This window comes from Carassius carassius, chromosome 36 (assembly GCF_963082965.1).
Source record: "Carassius carassius chromosome 36, fCarCar2.1, whole genome shotgun sequence".
NCBI lineage: Eukaryota > Metazoa > Chordata > Actinopteri > Cypriniformes > Cyprinidae > Carassius > Carassius carassius.
Genome location: NC_081790.1, coordinates 13,011,605 through 13,032,080, shown reverse-complemented (window position 1 = coordinate 13,032,080; position 20,476 = coordinate 13,011,605). Strand labels below are relative to the sequence as shown.

Below are 20,476 nucleotides of genomic sequence, written 5' to 3'. Positions count from 1 at the left end.
GATGTAGCATGTTATTTTTAGTGTAGTACTGATGAATGCATCACACTTGTGACATTATGACAGGTTGAATACCAGTGTGACGGCTTCCTGGAGAAGAACAGAGACACTGTTTATGAAGAGCAGATAAACATCCTCAAGGCCAGTCAGGTGAGCACTGTATATTTTTGTTAAGAATAAAATGTAATGTTGTTTTTTTTATTTCTTGTGGGGGCTTTTATTTGTATTTTTTCTCAGTGTATTTAACTCCGTTATGTTACTCTTCCCCATCCAGCCAAGCCTCTGTTTATGCTTCACGCTTCCTCATGTCTGCATGATTGAAATCACACTTGAGCTCATGTTTTGCTCTCTGGCCTGTTTAAGCAGTTAATTGACTTAAAGTTTCCAGACAAACAAGAGGCCTGACCTTGTCCACACCTAGCACTGTATCACTCGAACAGCCGGATCCATCCTAACCCGAGATTTCATAGTATATCCATTGTCTTTGTCAATACTGATCTCTCTCGTAGTGTTTTGTCCTGTGGTTTCTTGGCAACAGAATTCACTGGAATCTAAGATAAGTTCATTTGTAGACAACAGCACATCAGCGTCTACAAGCTAAAGATCTTCTCTGCGGGACAGAGTTTAAAATGAAACTTCCACTAGGACTCTTGTAATGAGGTGCCCCTGTGGAAGAAGTGCAATTTAAACATCAATTTGTCTCAAGTGATAACTGTTTTCAGCACTGCTATCTGAAGTTTAAATATGTTTTCCCAGCTATGTTCTCTTCAGGATAGCTGGAGTGCTCTCATCAGACAGGGCCCTCATTGTGGTTTTTATCGATGAAATGGTGAAAGCTTAGCTCTTTCATATTAATTAGGTTGTACACAAATAATTAAACATGATCTTATGCTGTTTTAATGAGCAGTCTGTGTGATGTCTATAACTTCATTATTTCATCTACCACTGATCAGCACTTAAAAAATACTATTCAAGTATGTATGTTATGTATGTTCTTATTATTGGAATACTTTGTCCAAAAATGAAAATGGTGCAGAAAATTTAGCAATCGTGAGGCCAAGCAAGATATAGATGTTGTTTCTTCATTGGAACAGATTTGGAGAAATTTAGCATTACATCACTTGCTCGCAAACAGTCGAAACAGCTGATTAAAAACATCACAATAATCCACAAGTAGTCCACACCACTCCAGTCCATCAATTTAAGTCTTGTCAAGTGAAAAAAATCCACCAGTAAGACGTTTTAACTTTAACATAATACTTACTCCATAATAACACTTCCTCCTATGAAAAAAAACATCCCTATTGTCTTTTTAAAATCAAATCATAGTTGAAATATTTGTTTAAAGGAATGATAAAGTTCTGATTAAAAACCAAACTAATCTACATTTTGGATGAACTGAGGGAAAGTAAAAGTTTTCATTCTGGGGTGAACTATTCCTTTAAAAAATACTATATTTTTTCTTGTTGATTTAAAACGGCAAATGAAATCCTTTTCAGTCTAAAATTGTATTTGTGGTCACACTTTATTTTAAGGTCCAACTCTCGCTATTAACAAACCTTTAGCTGTGACTTTTGCCTCAATAAACTCCTAATTTGCTGCTTATTAATAGTACGGCAGTTGTTAAGTTTAGGTATTGGGTAGGATTAAAGAATATGTAGAATATGGTCATACAGAATATGTCCTTTATAAGTACTATAAACAACCAATATGTTAATAGGCATGCTAATAAGCAACTAGTTAATAGTGAGAATTGGTCCCTATACTAAAGTGTTACCCTCATTTTTTTTTTTTAGTTTAAATTATAACAAATCATTTGAATTTTAAATTTGACTTAAATGTAATTTCTCAGTACTTTCCAACCCTGTTCAACTCGGGATACCACTGCTGTCCGCACTTTTAATTTGTATTTAGTCCAGCTTCTCTGTTTATCAGTGTCGTCCTACTGTATCAGACTTACAGCAACAGCAGTTTAATGATGTCATCTGTATTCTGTCTCCGAGCCTTGAATCTTGACAGGATCATGGTATTAGGGATGCATTGAAACACACTGTGCACCAGCCTTGCGGTGGATGCTCAGGGAGTGGATTTTAAAGGGCTTCCCAATGTGCTTTGAAGTGCTGCTGCAGTTGAATGCAAATTTTGCGCTAGTCTAGCTAAAAAAAAAAAAAAAGTATGCCCCTTATGTAAGATGTGATGCGTCTGTAATATCAATGGAAAGCTTTAAGCAGTCAAGATTTCTTCATGTGACCCTTATATAATCAAATGTATTAATATTCTTGTGCCTCTACTAAATATATTTAAATTATATTATATTTTTTCTTTTGAACACTTTGACTTTTGACTTTTTTGGTACAGTTCCAGCTGGTTGCAGATCTCTTCCACGATGGTAAAGATGCTGGTCCTCCCTCAGCCACCAGCAAGACCTCCAAGATCAATGTCCGGGCTGCCAAACCAGTTCCAAAAGGCCACAACCGAGAGCACAGGAAGACTGTGGGAACCCAGGTGAGACTTGGTGGCCAGTTTTAGATCCAGATTTATGCTGGACAGCGGTTTCACTGACATTCTGTTGCGTATTAAGATTGGGTGCATAACATAATGATAAAATGCAAACTTTTTCCTATTCACAGTTCAGGAACTCTCTACATCTTCTGATGGAAACCCTGAATGCTACCACCCCTCATTATGTGCGCTGCATTAAACCCAATGATTTTAAGGAATCCTTTGTGTAAGTTTGGTCTTATCCATCCATTAGTACTTATCTAGTTTATCTTGCATATAAATAGAGCAGTATACAGCAAATTAATTTAAGCTGCCAGAGAACATTAGAGTCATGCTGGACAGAGACATTTGATCGACCTCAATTGCACTGTTAATTTCCTCCAACAATCAGACATCAAATCTCTTCTAAGAATTAGCCGATACAGTTATGTAAAATATAATTAAAACCAAACTACTTGCTGATTTAACACTTTTTAAATTATTTTTCCATGAAATGTTTGAGGCGAGTGAAAACCTGATGTACTATTGACTGCTCTGTTCCAAATACTGTAATAAAAAGAAATGTTTCCGTCTTATATAGTATTTGTCAGCTTTTTAATGTTACACCATATTCTTCTTTAGTCTGTCATATTTATTTTGTAAAGTTCATATTTCTAAGAAAGGATAGGGTCTTGTTTTGCTCTGTTTGTGTCCTCTGCGAATTCAGAGCACAAAAGTCCCTTCCAAGGATGCTAAATTGAGAGGGTTTTGTCAGTCACATGCTCTTAAGGTTGTAAACACACAGTCACAGAGGTCTGAGTCAGATAGCCTCCTGTCCCTGAGCGGACTGCAGTCTCGCTGCAGGATGCCTCTCTCACGGGAGATGTGCTCTATGCTCAAAAGAAAGATCCGGTAGGTCTAGGTAACACCCCAAATCTCTTGTGGTGTGACATGCTCACTTTTTGTAGCCAGATGTTCCTTTTTTAGAATACTTCTTACGTTGGTTTTCACAAAGATTCCTCACTTTTCGATTGCTCTCTTGCTTTCTGTAGGTTCGATTCTAGAAGAGCTGTTCAGCAACTGCGAGCATGTGGAGTTCTGGAGACCATCCGCATCAGTGCGGCCGGCTATCCATCCAGGTAACGGATCTACAGATTCCTTAATAGGGCTTCAGGACAGGGTAGACATGGAACTCTTATGCTTTTTTTAAACAAGCACTTCATATACATGTGCATAACCTCGTGCTCTTACTAATCGTTGGAAATTATATAACTATGGAAATCAAACCACAAATAAAAGTTTATTTTAGATGCTTTTTCCTCATCACATCTGATGTCATTTCCTAGGTGGACCTATCCAGATTTCTTCAGCAGATATCGGGTGCTCATGACAAAGAAAGACATGACCATTGGGGATAAGAAGCAGGTTTGTAAGAACCTGCTGGAGACATTGATAAAGGTAAGAATACCATGGCTAGAAATGACTCAAATGTAAGTTGCATACATAGTGCTCACTCTCATCCTGGTGTCGAGCTTATACAATGTTTGTCTGGACAATTACCCCAGCAGTTTTGAAGTACTTTTTACTTTTATTTATTACCATGCTATTGTGCCATCTATTACCATGTTATTAATTAAGAAAACTGATAAGCTCAAAATGTATTCCTATCCTAGAAATTAAAATGTTTTGTAAATATTTCTAACATTTCTAACATATACTCTGATTGAAGGTTTGGGGTCTGTAAGTTATATATATATATAATGGTGTATTTATAATGGTGTATGGGTGTATGCACGGGAGGGGTGTGATTTTCGATTTCTAAAATCGCACATTTCCTACCAGTCGTGTGTAAAGTTTTATTAATGTTTTATTTATTTATTTAAAACATCATGAGATGGCGGGGCACAAGAAAATAATGCAGTCTGAAGCTGCTCAATCTTTTTCTTTGTTGCTGCCTTATGCTAAACTGCTTTAAAATCCTTTTTTCCACATCAATCTATACTCTATACACCATAATTGTAAAGCAAAAAATGGGTTTTTAACATCTTCACAAATTTATTCAAAATAAAAACTTTAATTATTCCATTGCGTAAGTATTCATACCCTTATCTGGGTCAGTTGAAATGTAGCTCAGGAGCATTCATATTGTTTATAGATGTTACTACACTTTGAGTGGCAAATTCAATTGAATGGATCTGATTTGAAAATGCACATGCATCTTAATAAAAGGCCTAATAGCTGATAATGCATATCAGAGCAAAAACCAAGCACTGAGGTCAAAAGAACTGCCTGTAGAGATCAGAAACAGGTTTGTGTCAAGCCACACATCTGGGGAAGAATTCAGAAAAATATTCTACTTCATTGAAGGGTCACCGAAGTATGAAGTCTCTTAATGGAACCCTTAAAAAAAGTTGTGACGATTAGTTTTTGCTTTGTCAATATGGTGTATGGAATGTAAATTGTTGCTGAAAAAACTAATTTAACACAGTTAAGCATAATGCAGCAACATAAAAAAATGTGTAAGAATACTTTCGGAAGGCACTGTATGTGTGTGTGTGTGTATTTTATTTGTTATTTTATTTTATTTTTTTAATTTTTTAATAAATGCTGTTCTATTCGTCAAAAAAAAATCCTGGAAAAAAAGTGTATCGTTACCAAAAATATGTTAAGTAATACAAAGTTGTTGTTTTTTTATCACAAATGTTGCTTATATTAATTTTCGATATTACTGTTTTGCTGTATTTTTGACCAAATAAATGTAGACACTTATGAGCATAAAAGCCAAAAATAAATCTTACTGACCTCAGACTTTTGAATGGTAGTATATTTATCTTAATAAATGCAGTTTTATTAACAACTTGCCATTTTTACACTTACTGTTTGTCCAAAATAGCATTTTGGACACATGAGCAATGTCCAGAGGTTACATATTTGCCTTCTACAACATAAAAAATTATTTGTAATGTTGATATTTGCCATGAATAAACCTGTTAATTGTGACTCTTAACTTAATTTCTCCTTCAGGACCCAGATAAGTTCCAGTTTGGAAAGACGAAGATTTTCTTCAGGGCAGGTCAGGTGGCCTATCTGGAGAAGCTCCGAGCTGATAAGTTCCGCTTCGCCTGCATTAATATCCAGAAGACCGTGCGAGGATGGCTCCAGAGAGTTCGGTACCGCAAGATCCGCAAGTCTGCTATCACTCTGCAGAGATACGGCCGGGGTTACTTGGCACGCAGGTGAATGTTTGAGTAGACGGCTCTTAGATTGAACTTCACTGGCATGTTTTTCGATCTACTTACAGCCCTTGTTCTCTCACTCTCTCTCAGATATGCAGAGATGCTTCGCCTGACCCGAGCAGCACTTATTTGTCAGAAGCAGTACCGGATGGTACGAGTTCGACGGGAGTATCTGAGGACCCGTCGGGCTGTGATCACCATTCAAGCCTTCGCCCGGGGCATGTTCATACGCAGGTTATATCAGGAGGTACTGTACAGCCCTTTATCTTTTGTTTCACACTCATGTTTCTTTAAAGCACAGTTTTAAGCTGCATTTTCTCTCTTTTCAGTTCCTGCTCCATCACAAAGCCATGATCATACAGAAGACTGTCCGTGGTTGGCTCGTGAGAAAGAAGTATCTCCGTGCCCGATATGCTGCCATTGTCATCCAGTGTTTCTACCGCCGTGTACGTGCCAAGCGCCAACTCAAACAGCTCAAGATAGAGGCACGTTCAGCCGAACACTTTAAAAACCTCAGTGTCGGAATGGAGAACAAGATTGTGCAGCTCCAGAAGAAGATGGATAACAAGGTACAGGAGCATAATAGGATGCTGATGAATGATTACAGAGTGACAAAAATGGAAGTGGCATGGTGTTGACTAGTTATCTTCTTTCATTACAGTCAAAAGAGTATAAAACTCAGAATGAGCAGCTGGTTGTTACAAACACTACTCTGGAATCAGAGGTCACTAAGCTCCAGAAAGAAGTGGAGACTCTTCGCAGTCGGCAGACTCCTGGCACTAAGGTGACATCACTGCAGGAAGAGCTTGAGAAGTTGAGGGCGGAGCTCCAGGAAGCCAACGCACAGAGGAAGCAGATAGAGGAGGAGTTCAGCAACGAGAAACAAGGACTCCAACAGGTGAGAAAGGATGCTCGGAGAACTAGAAGTTGATGTTTGTTGATGTTCTTTGTCTCAAGATTTTTTCCATATTTCTGTGTCATTTGAAATGTCTGAGGCTAAATAGAAAAACAGATCAATGCATTTAGCTTTTCAGTTTCCACTCTAACAGGGCAGCTGTTACATAACTAATGTCTGTCATGCACAAGCAAATTTAATAATGCATGGGAATTGTTTAAGAGGTTTGACCAACTTACAAAAGGTCTTTTGAAATGAATAATCACTAGTAGTACTAGTATGCTTTTAATGTGATCATCTCCCTTAAGTTAAAAAATTATAAATTTAAAATATAATAATATATGTGTGCATATATATATATATATATATATATATATATATATATATATATATATATATATATATATATATATATGCACAAAAAGGGACATTTCAAATAATAAGATGGTTTGAAATAATTGTACATTTTATTTTAATTCAGCTTTTCTATGCTGATAATATAATTTAGATTTGTGTAAAAACTTTTAATATTAAATTAGAGAACTGCAAAAAAAAATAATAATAATAATTAAAAATGTCAAACTTGTGGACCACTCTGTATATAATCTAAACTGGCTTGCTTACAGTTAAACTTGCTTGTTTGTCTGATGGTCTGAGATGAAAGGGTGGTGTGACTTCTCCTTCCTTTTGCAGAGGGTGGAGGAGCTGGAGAAAGAGAACACGCTTTTGAAGAAGGAGAAAGAAGAGATGAACCGCAGAATCCAGACCTCCAATCAGGGTGAGTTTCATGCTTCAGAGTCACACGCAGAGCATCTGGAGGAAGGAGTGTGAGGAGCGAAAGGATGTGTGGCTTGCCTGGAGGGCTGGGCTGGTTTTGTTTGACGCACAAGAGGGTCTGTGTGCAAAAGTGGGACGAGAGAGACTCAAACTGCATTGGATTTCAGTAGAGGAATGTGACACTGCTGCTTTACCTGCACAACTAAAAGCTGACCATTGTATCAAACCGGTTCACATGCGAGAATGCTATTTGAAACCCCAGGTTTGGTCTCAATAAGCTTTCTGTTTGTTAAATGTCGCTTATTTTCCTCAGTGCTGTTCAGCTGTCGAGGCTGTTTAAGTTGTTCAAAACACTATTTAAAGGACTGTTACAAAAAAAAAAAAAAAAACATATGAAATGCCCTTTTGTTTTGTCATTTATATAACAGTTATAACAAAAAGAAACAAGGAACGGTAAAAAAAATAATATTTCTGGTATGTCTTTTTGGAGCTTCACTTGTTTGATTGCTTCAAATAAAAGGGTCAAAGTAAACGATGTCACAGGTTTATTATACCAATATCTTGGTATGATAATTATCTCCTAATTATAGATGGCTGCTTTATCAAACTACTATCAGGCCATACATCTGATAACTCTTTCAGAAAGGATGTGATTATAGGCTTTCACACTGTACATACAACTTTGAGTACAGATGAGTTTGCTTTAGGTTAGTGGTGATCATTTTTGGATTATAATATGCATTTTGAATCTAGAGGATGTGCGTATTTTATTTCTTTTGAGATTACAGAATCGGGAACATTTTGTAACCTTCACATAGATGCTCAAAGGTCTTCCATCAGAGTAATAAAGATCTTTTATTGATGGATAAAATGTCAATCAAGCCGAAGATCAATAAAAGATTGATAAAAGTGTTATCATGATCACTATTACATTGCATAATATTCAAGAGGACACGGTAAAAGTGTGAATGTAAAATAAACTGGGATCTCGCAACTAAAATGGATCAAAAGAGGTTTTAGTTTTTCATACCCTTAGATGCTGAATAAAAAAAATAAAAGTTTTTCACACACGTGATACAGAAATATTCAGCTTGTGAAAGTTGATACAGGTGAATGGGAGCTGCATGTTGTCTGGTTCACTGCTTTATTCCTGTGAGTGAATGCCTTTGTTTTGTCTCTCATGTCTAGGAGTTGATGTGTCTCAGAAAGAGATCCGTCTGCAGGTTGAACTGGACGAGGAGAGGCAACGATATCAGAATCTGGTGAAAGAATTCTCCAGACTGGAGCAGAGATACGAAAATCTGCAGGAGGACATGTCCTCCATGAAGGTAAGGCTTTGACAGGGAGTCTGAACTTCTGGAATTAGTTTTTAACTGTTGTCTGTAACATCTTTATGGTTTGTAGTTCCATCCTGGCCACCGGAGGAACCCCTCTAACCAGAGCAGTCTGGGCTCGGACTCTAACTACCCCTCCATCAATATGTCAGAGGTGGGAGACACTGATGACACCATCCAGCAGGTGGAGGTAAAGCCATTTCATTGAATCTGCTCATATACACCAGCAGACTATAAAGACACTTCAGGATGAGCATCAGTTTGCTTTGTCTTCCTGCAGGAGATGGGCATAGAGAAGGCTGCCATGGACCTCAGTGTGTTCATGAAGTTACAGAAGCGTGTGCGAGAGCTGGAGCAGGAACGAAAGAGGCTGCAGACCAGTCTAGAGGAAGTAGAGGAACTGAGCAAACAGAAGGCATGTGTATTTGTCATGTCTTTTCTGCTTTCAGACCTTTCTCACAGTTGCCACAAAACAATACAAAAATTGAATTTTTTAACAAAAAAAGTTTTAAACAAAACTTAACTTTTTTTTTAATAGAAAAATATTAAAAATTACAAAAGCTTTGTTTAACAACAAAGGAAAGATAGCTGACCGTTTTATCATCTGACAGGGTTTTTGAGGTAGTTGAATGTATGCGTTAATAAAAATAATCAAGATTTGCTGATCATTATGTATTTATCATGACAGTTTTAACAAGAGAACTTAACCTGGGTGACTGCTAAATGTTTCCCACTTTTTGGCCGTGGGTTACAACATAGCCGGCCGGTCATAAACACCGGTTATCTTTTCTGATGTTCCCTCATCTGAACTTGCAACAGCATGGTCCTCTACTTTATCAGTCAGCTTGTGTTTACTTTTTTTATTTCTTTATTTATTCTTTTATCTTATAGGGAAATGAGCCCAAGAGCTCCACGTCAGAGGATGATATAAACGCAGACCTGGCCTACAACAGTCTGAAGGTAAGAGTGTTCAGCTCCGTGTGATGATCATGCCGCTCTGCCTCCAGTCAAATGTCTGTCTTGGTGCTTATTGATTTGTTCTGCACTTGGGCCGCTCTGCTGCTGCTGCTGCTCGCTCTGCCTGTTAAACTGTGGGTGAGTGGAACGATGCAGAAATTATGATTTGAATTATGGCAGGAAGGCACATGGATGATGTTTTATCTATTTGCATAAACTCTCAAATTCTTTTATTTTGTTAATTAACACTTTAATTTCAGACTAACTTTGAAAAGTGCATTTGCCATAGACACTGAATTTTACAAATGAAAGAATGCATTGTCTTTAAGATCCGGTTGATTTCCTTAATAGATCTCAGTCAAAACACACATAGGGGAGGAAAAGCAAAAAATTAAAAAAAAAATTATTCAACCTTCTGTTTTATTTTGTCAGGCTAGAAATAATATAGCATTCGTATATATAAGCATATAAAGCTGTATATAATTACTATACAATACTGTATATGTATGTACAACACTTTTGGACTAGTCTTAATATTGATTTCTTAATACGAAATCAAATTTATTTGTGTCCTAAAGCTTTTTTGTCAGATCTAAGTTTGACTATCATGTGATTGTGATCTTCATTGGACACCTCACAAGCCCTTAACACTTTAATATCAGCAGTCAGTTTTCAGTTCAATCAGTCATTTATCTGAGCATGAGGGCATGTTGAATCCCCAACAGCAGGCTTGGTTCACCAGCTTTAAAGGTTTGACTCTGACCAGAGAGCAAAGTACAAGAATGTACTTCACTATGTATTTTACTAAAGCTGTGCAGCTGAATGAGGAGCTCAAGGCAGTAGAATTACATAACTGAATTGTTTGTTTTCTTAAAGCACCCCAGCTTATCAAAGCTTTAGCTACAGGCGTTAGATTCACTTGGATAAATTTACTGCAGTCAGCATTGCTTGATTTTTGTATTTTTTGTTGAGTCCCCCTCTGTTTCAAAGATTCTTTCTCTCACAACTTTTTGCCTCCAGTCACTTTTGATAGCTTTTAATAAAAAATAAATCCTTTAAGTGGGACAAAATGCAGGCCATTTATCTTCTTTCAGACTATATTCATATAATTTGTTCTGTTTGCAGCGGCAAGAGCTGGAGACTGAGAACAAGAAGTTGAAGAATGACCTGAACGAGTTGAGGAAAGCGGTGGCCGACAAGGCCTCCGATAACAACTCATCCAATGAGCTTCAAGAGGGCTACAACCTGCTGCTGAATCAGCTCAAAGCGGCCAATGAGGAGCTGGATGTGCGAAAGGAGGAGGTCCTTATGCTTAAGACCCAAATCGTGAACTCCACAAGGCAGTCAGAGAACATAAACCACATTGTGAGTCTAAAAACATCACCACCCCTCATTTTATAAATTTGACCTTTGTAGACCTCTGATCCATTTTTTTTTTAACCAAATGAAGCTATTGTAGTATATCATTATCATATCAGACTTCCTAATCCATTAGCATCCCACCAGGCTTCAGGGTCCTTTGAATGGAAAACTTCATTAGCTTCTATAAAAGCAATCAGGCATGAGACATCGCATTGGATAAGATTATATATAATGGGTTTTGATGGAGCTCAGAGTTATTTAAATTCAGGGAAAGTTCATTATAATAGTGATGTCGAACATACATTCATTGCTTCCTTTTAGTATATATTTGTTCCATTCAAACAGGATTCCAATGATGGATCAGAATTGACCAACAACAAGAAGCCCGTGGACTCGGAAGACGCTGTTGATGCGCCTGATTTAAAGAAGTAAGGCAGTCCAATATACATCATGAAAGGCTTTTAAAGTGACACCAGATCTCCTCCACCTACTCATTTGTCTATTTTAATGAAGATTGAATCTAATGGTATTGACCGTTCATGTAAGTCCAGAGCAGCTCTTCATGCTCCGTCTGGTTTCATTTACAGCTGTATAACTCTGTTTTTCTGACCCGCATTACTGGAGAGCCAATCACTTCTCATGAGAGCCAATCACTACTCATAGAGCTGCCTCAAACAAGCACTTACAGTCTTAAAGCTAACATTTTAAAAGTTATCGGCAATATTTCTGTCAAATTTATAGATCACCACAGGCTCATGGCAAGTTGGAGACAATTTAGTGGCCATAAAAATATTTTTGGCTATGAAACATTATTTTCGATTCATACTAGTTGTATTGAAACTGAGATTTTTCATATTACGTTTATATTCTGTTGCACTACAGCATTATGTCTACTGCTCTAAAACAAAGGTGAGCTTTAGAGATAACCAATTAAAGTTACAGTTTTAGTCTTTTTGAACTTTCATACTGTCCAATATCCATCCAGGATGCTCTGAATTCATGACACTTTCTCTCTGTCGCATTTTTCAAGTGGTCTTTTGAAACAGAAAGTGACAGATTTTAGATGAGGTGCCCATTACCTGTTAAAAATAATACATTTTCGTACACTGTGGTCTAAGGACTTGGCACTTTAAACACCATCTGATTTCTCATGCATGCATTTTTCCCTCCTTTCTCTATTTCTCATTTCCTGTGAGTGCCACATCTTGTGCAGGCAGCCCACCTAAAAAAAAACTATTATATCTTCGAGAAATAACCAAAGTTGTAGCAGCTACATGACCTCTTTACTAGAACATAATATGGGTGAAATGGAGATGGGTAATTCAGATGTGCCCAAAGACTAAACTACCCTGCCATACCTTGCTTTGCTACACTAACTGGCCTTGTCATCTTCTCATTCTTCTCTTTTGCTTTCTCTCTTGTCTGTCTGCTGCTGCTCCTCTGTCTCTTTGGCTCTCTGTTATTCGGATGCCAGTAAAGCTCAAGACTGGGGTTATTTGAATGAAGATGGAGAGCTTGGCCTGGCTTACCAGGGGCTAAAGCAAGTTGCCAGGTTGTGCTTTAAATTTCTTGGATTTCACTCCTGGATTTCGAGGCTTCTGTTTGTGTCAGTGTTTTTTCAACCAGTAAAGGACCATTAGGCATATATTGAGTTTTTGTCAGTTTTGAGAAGTGTTTTGAGGGCTAACCAAAGTGTATACACAGTTTACACCCACTCATACCATATTGTGGCATGTTTGTGTTCAGGCTGCTGGAGGCCCAGCTGCAGACACAGTCTCGACAGCACAAGGATGAGTTAGAGGCTCTCCACACGCAAATCGAACTGCTGAAGGACAATCTGGAGAAGAAACAGGAAATGCTGGACCACTTCTCCACACTTTCTCCTGAAGCTCTGGTGGAGTTCAGCGTGCAGCAGGAGATCACGCGCCTCACTAACGAAAACCTGGTGAGACCTAGACTTGTGCCGGTATTCGGTAATGCGATATATTACGGTAATGAATATGCACGATATTGTTATCGTGGGCACTTATAAATACAGCAAATAATTATATATTAAAAATTATTCAGAAATTGAAATGCATTTTAAGAAAACTATTCCAATCAACTGGTCAAAATGCACAACGCCGCTGCATGCTGCTTGAAAGACACGTGTGTTCTCTGATGTAAACAAGCACGCATGAGAAGCAGATGGAGGAACACGTGAGAGACGCGTTGAATGAAAGCACATTCACTCTCTGACAGTAGATGGCGCTAAACTGCAGAGAATGCAGTCCTTACCCTGGAAACCCCATATATAAACCAGCTGCACTACTTTCTTAAACATATTTAAATAAATTTTAAATAGCCATTCAGATTTGTGTATTTGCTATGATGTTCATCTTACGTATTGGTCTTTATTGTTTTAACTTTATATATATTTCTGAATTGCTTTATTTTATTTAAATGTTCAGTTATTTTTTGTTAGAAAAAAGTTATTTAACCTATTATACTATACTTTAAATTATAAATACCGTGATAATACCGTTTACCATGATAAAAGCATGAGCAATTAATCGCAACAGGAAAATTTGATACCGGAATATCGCTAGTGAGAAGACTCTAGACACTTCTTTGTGAAGACAGTGGCATAATACAGTGAAATAATATGTTCTTTAGCCATATAAATACAGTTGTAATGTACGTGGGTAAAATTTACCAGCTGGCGGTTTTAGGTATACTGCGACCTCTGGCGGTTCTAGTGTTAAGCATGAATCTCTGAATTGTGTTAGATTTATGGTAAAACAAATAAACAGTTTGTCGTCGCGATAAGAAATATAAAACAAGACAAGACACAATCAACATCTGGTTTTAAGAATATTTCGACTGGGAAACAACACGATTGTTTTCCAGTGAGCCCTCAAACGTAGCCAACGGTTCATATCCAACACACAATATTGACATTCTCACTCAAGATGGTGATTATTGTTCTCCAGGATCTGAAGGAACTTGTTGAGAAGCTGGAGAAGAATGAGAAGAAGTTGAAGAAGCAGTTGAGGATCTATATGAAGAAAGTGCAGGAGCTGGAAGGTTAAACATCTGTCTTTTATCTGTGGGTTTACCATTGTCTTGTACTTATTGCCATTTGCTGATGTGCTGTTATTCTTTGTACAGTGTCTCATGCCACAAAGAGCAGACCAGAGCTGACCCGTCAGGTCACCGTCCAGAGGAAAGAAAAGGACTTTGAAGGCATGTTGGAGTACTACAAAGAAGATGAGCCCTTGCTGGTCAAGTCTTTAATTACAGGTATGTGTATTTACATGCAGGCATGTTTTAATGCAGAGGTCCTATAGCTATGTTAAATACACTGGTCTTGTTTTTAGACATGAAGCCCAATGCGGTGTCAGCCACAGTCCCCTGCCTCCCTGCTTACATCCTCTTCATGTGTATCCGTCATGCCGACTACATCAACGACGATCAGAAAGTCCATTCACTCCTTACCTCAAACATCAATGCCATCAAAAAGGTCCTGAAGGTATGTATACTGTATGTAATCACATGGACACACTCCCAGAATTCAAACCAGCTACACTTCTATTCCAAAGTTTGTTTGTTTTTTAAAGAAATTAATACTTTTATTCAGCAAGAATGCATTCAATTGATCAAAAGTTTCAATAAAGGCCATTTTTAATGTTAAAGAAATTATCTGTTTAACATAAATGCTGAGTTTAAAAGTAAAGACGTTTATAACGTTCTAGTTAAGCATGAATGCTTTTAACATTCGATTCATCAAATAATCCTTAAAAATATGTTTCACAGTTGTCACCTAAATATTAAGCAGCACAACCATCTTTCAACACTGATAAAAATAAATATTTTTTTTCTTGAGCACCAGTATATTAGAATGATTTCTGAAGGGTCATGTGACACTGAAGACTGGAGTAATGATGCTGAAAATTCAGCTTTGGCATCACAGGAATAAATTCTGTTTTAGAATATATTGAAAACGATTTTAATCATGATATTTCTTTGTTTTATTGTATTTATGATTAAATAAACCCAGCCTAACTGAACAAGAGACTTTTAAAAAGCTTAAATCCAAAAACATGAAAACAGTAATGTAGAAACCCACGATGATTTCATCATCCCTCTTTTTTTTATCTTCTCTCCAGAGAAACAACGATGACTTTGAGATGACCTCCTTCTGGCTGGCAAACGCCAGTCGACTTCTGCACTGTCTGAAGCAGTACAGCGGGGACGAGGTGAGATTTTGATTTCATCCAGTGATGATTTCAGCTGCAGATATAAGATCCAATTCCAGCCACCACACTTCATCACACATATTTAACCAGCCATTAAACACAGATAATGCTTGAAAAGTATGGTTTTAAGCCTCAGGTGACCCGTCTAGATCACTGGTATGATTTGGCTGTTGCTTCCTGTCATAGGCCTTCATGACACAGAACACTGCCAAGCAGAACGAGCACTGCCTGAAGAACTTTGACCTGGCCGAGTATCGGCAGGTTCTGAGTGACCTCTCTATCCAGATCTACCAGCAGCTCGTCAGAGTAGCAGAAGGCATGATGCAACCCATGATCGGTGGGTACAGAGCGACGCCAGACCACTATAACCACTAAAAATGAAGTTCTAATAGTTCATAATGTTTATTTGTGTTTGATTTTGGCAGTTTCTGCCATGCTTGAGAGCGAGAGCATCCCCAGCCTGGCCGGAGTGAAGCCCATGGGCTACAGGAACCGCTCCTCTAGTTTGGACTGTGAGAGCGGAGGTCCAGTGGGCTACACGCTACAGGCCCTGATCAAGCAGCTGGGACAGTTTTACACCACCATGGCGGACCACGGCCTGGACCCTGAGATCATTCAGCAGGTGTTTCGCCAGCTCTTCTACTCCATCAATGCAGTGACCCTCAACAACCTGCTGCTGCGCAAGGATGTCTGCTCTTGGAGTACAGGCATGCAGCTCAGGTACACGTTTGATGCTCTCAGGCAAACCCATGGCCTTGTTAAATCTTCAGGACTTCAGATGAACGTAACATCTGTCTCATTACTGTCATTTCAGGTACAACATCAGTCAGTTGGAGGAATGGCTGAGAGGAAAGAATCTGCACCAGAGTGGAGCCGTAGCCACCATGGAGCCTGTGATCCAGGCCGCCCAGCTGCTGCAGGTGAAGAAGAAGACCTCCCAAGATGCTGAGGCCATTTGCTCGCTCTGTACCGCCCTCAGCTTACAGCAGGTAGACATTTAACATTCATATTTTTTCTTTATACGTTGTTTTGTTTTTCATTGACTTAATCTTAATCATGCTAATCAATTCTAATTCACTTCAGATTGTGAAGATCCTCAACTTGTACACGCCACTCAATGAGTTTGAGGAACGAGTCACTGTGTCTTTCATTAGAGACATTCAGGTAAACATACTATGGACACACACTTGCTAGGGTGTACCAAAATTTCTAAATCAATAAAACACTTAAACAATTTTGAAATCAAGAAAAAAACATGCTAGCAAACAAACTCCTGCCTAAAAAGTTTAGTCAGTGAATATAATATAAACGAATTTCTTTTATATAACAGATATATTATAGATTAATATTATACACCATTGTTTAAAAGTTGGTAAGGTTTATGTTTTGTCCAGGAGATCTGTTCATATTAGTGTACAAGGCTGCACTCATTTGAACAGATATAAAGTGAAAACAGTAAATATTATTAGTTATAAAATAACTTTTTGAATATATTTTTGGTGATGCCAAAGCTGAATTTCCAGCAGCCAATACTCCAGTCTTTGAATAAAAAGTTCAGCATTTATTTAGAATAGAAATATGTTGTAACATAATAGGTGTAATTTTTGATTAATGCATTTATTCATTGCTAAATAAAAACGAATAAAAAAAATATTCATGTAAAAATGTAAGTGCAGTTTTCTTTTTATCATTAAACAAATGATAAATTGACTCATTTTAAATACATTTTTGTATAGATAGCTGCACACTTTCAAGTTCAGTTTACACTACAAAATCTAAAGTGGATATAAACATCAATCTTAGAATGGCTTTTCAAACAAGAAGTGTATGAAATCATTCAACATATTTATTTGTATTTATTTCACATGTACATGAAATCATTTAAAAGCTGGTATAAGTTAGTGTTGTCTTGTTACTGAAAGATCAGTATTTTCTGCAGTGTTTGATGGCTGCTCAATGAGCACGTCCAATAAATACTCTCATTTCTCCTTTCACAGAATCGCCTCCAAGATCGAATAGAAAACAACCAACTGCTGGTAGACACTAAATACACCTTCCCTGTGCTCTTCCCTTACACTCCATCAGCGCTCAGTCTGGAGACCGTACACATCCCTGCCTCCCTCAGCCTGGACTTCCTCACACGGGTCTGACATCTGACATCTCAGCGGCCCATCGCAGATCTGCTAACCCACATACTAACAACACCACATGAGTGGGATTTACAGTATCGACATTTAACAAGACAGACAACCTCCCTGAGCGACTAACTGGTGTTGAGACGCTTTCAATAAGGGGGGAAATAAGTCTAAATGATGCAGGTGTAAATACACTGTCTTTCCTTTTATAACACTTAACCAGTTCTCTCTGGGCAAGCAAGGCTATTGAAATATGAAGTTTAAACACTATATTTGGATTGGGATGTGTTCGTCTTTGACTAGTTCTTATGATTAAACAAGTGTAATCTATATTACTATAAAGTAAGAGGGTTTTGGGCTACTGACATGAAACACTAATGCGAGATGTATGTGTCTGTATTCATGTATCTATCTGTATTAGTGTGCACTGATTTCTTTGTGTTCGTAATGGAAAAGTGTCTTTTATTTCCCTTGCTTGTGCTGGAGCACAGTCTCATCTCAGAAACATGGGCTTCCACTGAAGCAATTCCACAATCTCGCTTTTTTTTTCTAGGGGAACTTTTAAATCGGCTGCCAAGATTCATTCCCACAACCTCTAACAAAAAGAAGCAGGAAATCTCTGCATTGCAGTGTCTGTTGCCAGTGGATCGGACTCTCCGAACAGGGGCTTTTTAAGCTTTTTTTTCTTCCCATTTGTTGAAGAAACTGATGTAGAAACGTGGGACCTTGAATCACAGAGCCAGCAAATGTGGCAGATCGTGAAAGTGACCATGATAAGTCGAAGTACGTGGAGCGGAGGGAACGAGGATGATGAGAGGAGCTTGAGCTGGGATATTTAATATTGTTGAAATAAATAATACTGTGATTGTTGGTTGGTGGAATCTAGAATGTGCTGGAAGGCATGTGCAAGTATGATGAAGAAATGCATCTAAAGAGATTTTAGACATTCTCAAAACTACCAGGTTACTATTTCATGAAAGCAGTTATCACAATTTACTTTACACAGCTCTGTAAAGTGATTGTGTAATTAAATAGCAATAACTACGCATGGTTTCCTCAACAAAAAAAAAAGGAAGTAAAATTTTATACAATCTCTTGCGGTTTTCCCCTTATTTTGTATGTTGCCAACAGAATGGGCTGTTCTGCAAGAATAGTGCATCGTGTCAATTCAGGATACTGTATTTTGTATCAAAGAGGTTAGGTTTCAAAGTTTATACAAAGCTGTCAAAATCACTCTCTGGATACAACTTTCTGGATTGAAATAGTTCTTTCAACACCAATAAAGTAAAAACTGTCTATTTTTCATAGTGGTATTCTTGTTATTTTGTAAATATAGTGTATATTTGACTATAAGGAGTTTTATATGGTCTAAGCAAAGGTTATATTTATTTATTTTTACTGCCCTCTAGCGACCATATTTGAAGTGGAGTCAGAGCTCTGAAAAATTGCATGCCTTTATCTAAATGATTGCTAATTTTAACCCCTGGTGCATCAGAGTTAGAAATCGTGCATAGTTTATTTGCAAAAACAGATTTTTTTTTAATTTTCAGAAATCATGTTTTTTTTTATGATGTTATCATGTTTTTATTGTGTTCGTTTATATTTTTTAGTTATTTTTTACCCTAATCAAAATAACCCAACTGCAGTTTGATTGAGATTAATAGGAATGCACAATAAAATAATAAAATACGGAGTTATCTGTTTTTGCAAACGAACTCTTCATATCATTTGCCCCCTTTTTTTTACAGTAACACTCAAACAGTAAGTACTTGCGTTCTATTTATGGCATGAAACTCACACATTTGAAAGCAGATCACACCAGTTTATTCGGACTTTATCTTTATGTGCCAAAATATCAAGCTCATTCATTTAATTTTAACTTTGATAAAACACGCACATTAGCACATCCTTTAGATCAACAGTTAATGATACTAAATGAAGTCTTGTGAATAAAGTTCACAGCTAAAAGATGTTGTTAGTTAAGAGCAGCAGGGTCTCCAAGCATCTTACTACTTTTATAAGACGGTTTCTACATTAATAATAATTTTAACTTTATTGACTATTATTATAGCTACATTCATTTCATAGTTAGAAAATATAGTTTCTGACACATGTATTTCACCGTTTGTATCACTCTGCTTGTCTTTTGTCCGCTTTCCTGACAGACTGTCATTAGTCATCAGTCTGGGGATTTTTCAGTGACAATCTTTCTGAAGGTTGACCGTCATAAAATGAATGAATCACTGAATCATTCTCTCAGATGATTTATTCAGGAATTAAACGCCACAAATATGTTTTTCTCCTTAAAATATATATTCGCTATTATGTAAATTTAACATACCCAGTGCATACTATTAGAAGCTGTAAGTGTCAGATAAAGTGTCAAGATTGGGAATCAAAAAGCTTTTAAAGTATGTGAATGAATCATTGAATCATTCTCTCAACTGATTCATTCAGAAATGATGTTTTGCTCTTTTAGCGCTGTTTTCGTTGACGTGGCAAAAACACAACTTAGCTAGCAAAACTATGCACAAAATGTAAGTTATTCAATATTAATGTCTCATTTATTGGACTGATATGTAAAATGATATCAAAGTTGTGCTTAATTTAATTTTAGATCAGCTAAAACGCTGCACGAACTGCCTCAAGTAAATTTCAGAATATGTGTGAATTTCACATTAAAAGATGTTAATGTCAGAACAATCAAGTGTCAAGATTATGAATAAAAAAGGAAGTCATTATTTTGTCCCTGTTGACCGCATTTGAATATGATTCAGATCAATTCAAATCTTTCAATCTGTTTATCTTTTTTTTCAATCACTTTCGATGCTTTCAACTTCCTCGCTGGGGTCTTGTGAATGTGGCTGTGCACTTTTTCCCAGACATATGAGCCCTGTGGTAACGGTCGTAGGATGGCAAGACATGCCAGTTTGATCATTTGCCTTGTCTGCTCAACCTGTTTGTGGTAAACTTTTTCACAGGAAGTCATCACATTTTGGCAATGCAGGCGCTTAAAGATATTTCAAATGCAATCATAACATGAGATTTGATAGAGTTAATACAA

At 37.3% G+C, this 20,476-nt stretch overlaps 1 protein-coding gene across 3 annotated transcripts in view; it reads left to right on the top strand.

The window, feature by feature from the left end:
- Window positions 1-18,456, top strand: part of LOC132117205 (unconventional myosin-Vb-like) — a 49,153-nt gene extending 30,697 nt beyond the window's left edge. For 2 of the 3 annotated variants that reach the window (XM_059526326.1, XM_059526325.1), the window contains exons 14-39: window positions 64-147; window positions 2,356-2,502; window positions 2,628-2,725; window positions 3,531-3,617; window positions 3,825-3,936; window positions 5,503-5,714; window positions 5,805-5,961; window positions 6,044-6,283; window positions 6,376-6,612; window positions 7,303-7,387; window positions 8,575-8,714; window positions 8,791-8,910; window positions 9,001-9,135; window positions 9,612-9,680; window positions 10,803-11,042; window positions 11,385-11,467; window positions 12,786-12,984; window positions 14,012-14,105; window positions 14,190-14,321; window positions 14,399-14,550; window positions 15,188-15,277; window positions 15,464-15,614; window positions 15,703-15,997; window positions 16,092-16,266; window positions 16,361-16,441; window positions 17,275-18,456. In XM_059526326.1, coding sequence (XP_059382309.1) covers window positions 64-147; window positions 2,356-2,502; window positions 2,628-2,725; window positions 3,531-3,617; window positions 3,825-3,936; window positions 5,503-5,714; window positions 5,805-5,961; window positions 6,044-6,283; window positions 6,376-6,612; window positions 7,303-7,387; window positions 8,575-8,714; window positions 8,791-8,910; window positions 9,001-9,135; window positions 9,612-9,680; window positions 10,803-11,042; window positions 11,385-11,467; window positions 12,786-12,984; window positions 14,012-14,105; window positions 14,190-14,321; window positions 14,399-14,550; window positions 15,188-15,277; window positions 15,464-15,614; window positions 15,703-15,997; window positions 16,092-16,266; window positions 16,361-16,441; window positions 17,275-17,427 — 3,768 coding nt within the window. In that variant the 3' untranslated portion in view covers window positions 17,428-18,456. Of the gene's footprint in view, window positions 1-63; window positions 148-2,355; window positions 2,503-2,627; window positions 2,726-3,530; window positions 3,618-3,824; window positions 3,937-5,502; window positions 5,715-5,804; window positions 5,962-6,043; window positions 6,284-6,375; window positions 6,613-7,302; window positions 7,388-8,574; window positions 8,715-8,790; window positions 8,911-9,000; window positions 9,136-9,611; window positions 9,681-10,802; window positions 11,043-11,384; window positions 11,468-12,513; window positions 12,592-12,785; window positions 12,985-14,011; window positions 14,106-14,189; window positions 14,322-14,398; window positions 14,551-15,187; window positions 15,278-15,463; window positions 15,615-15,702; window positions 15,998-16,091; window positions 16,267-16,360; window positions 16,442-17,274 lie in introns of all 3 variants that reach the window. The other variant, XM_059526328.1, reaches the window with a different exon arrangement.
- Window positions 18,457-20,476: the final 2,020 nt, after the last annotated feature.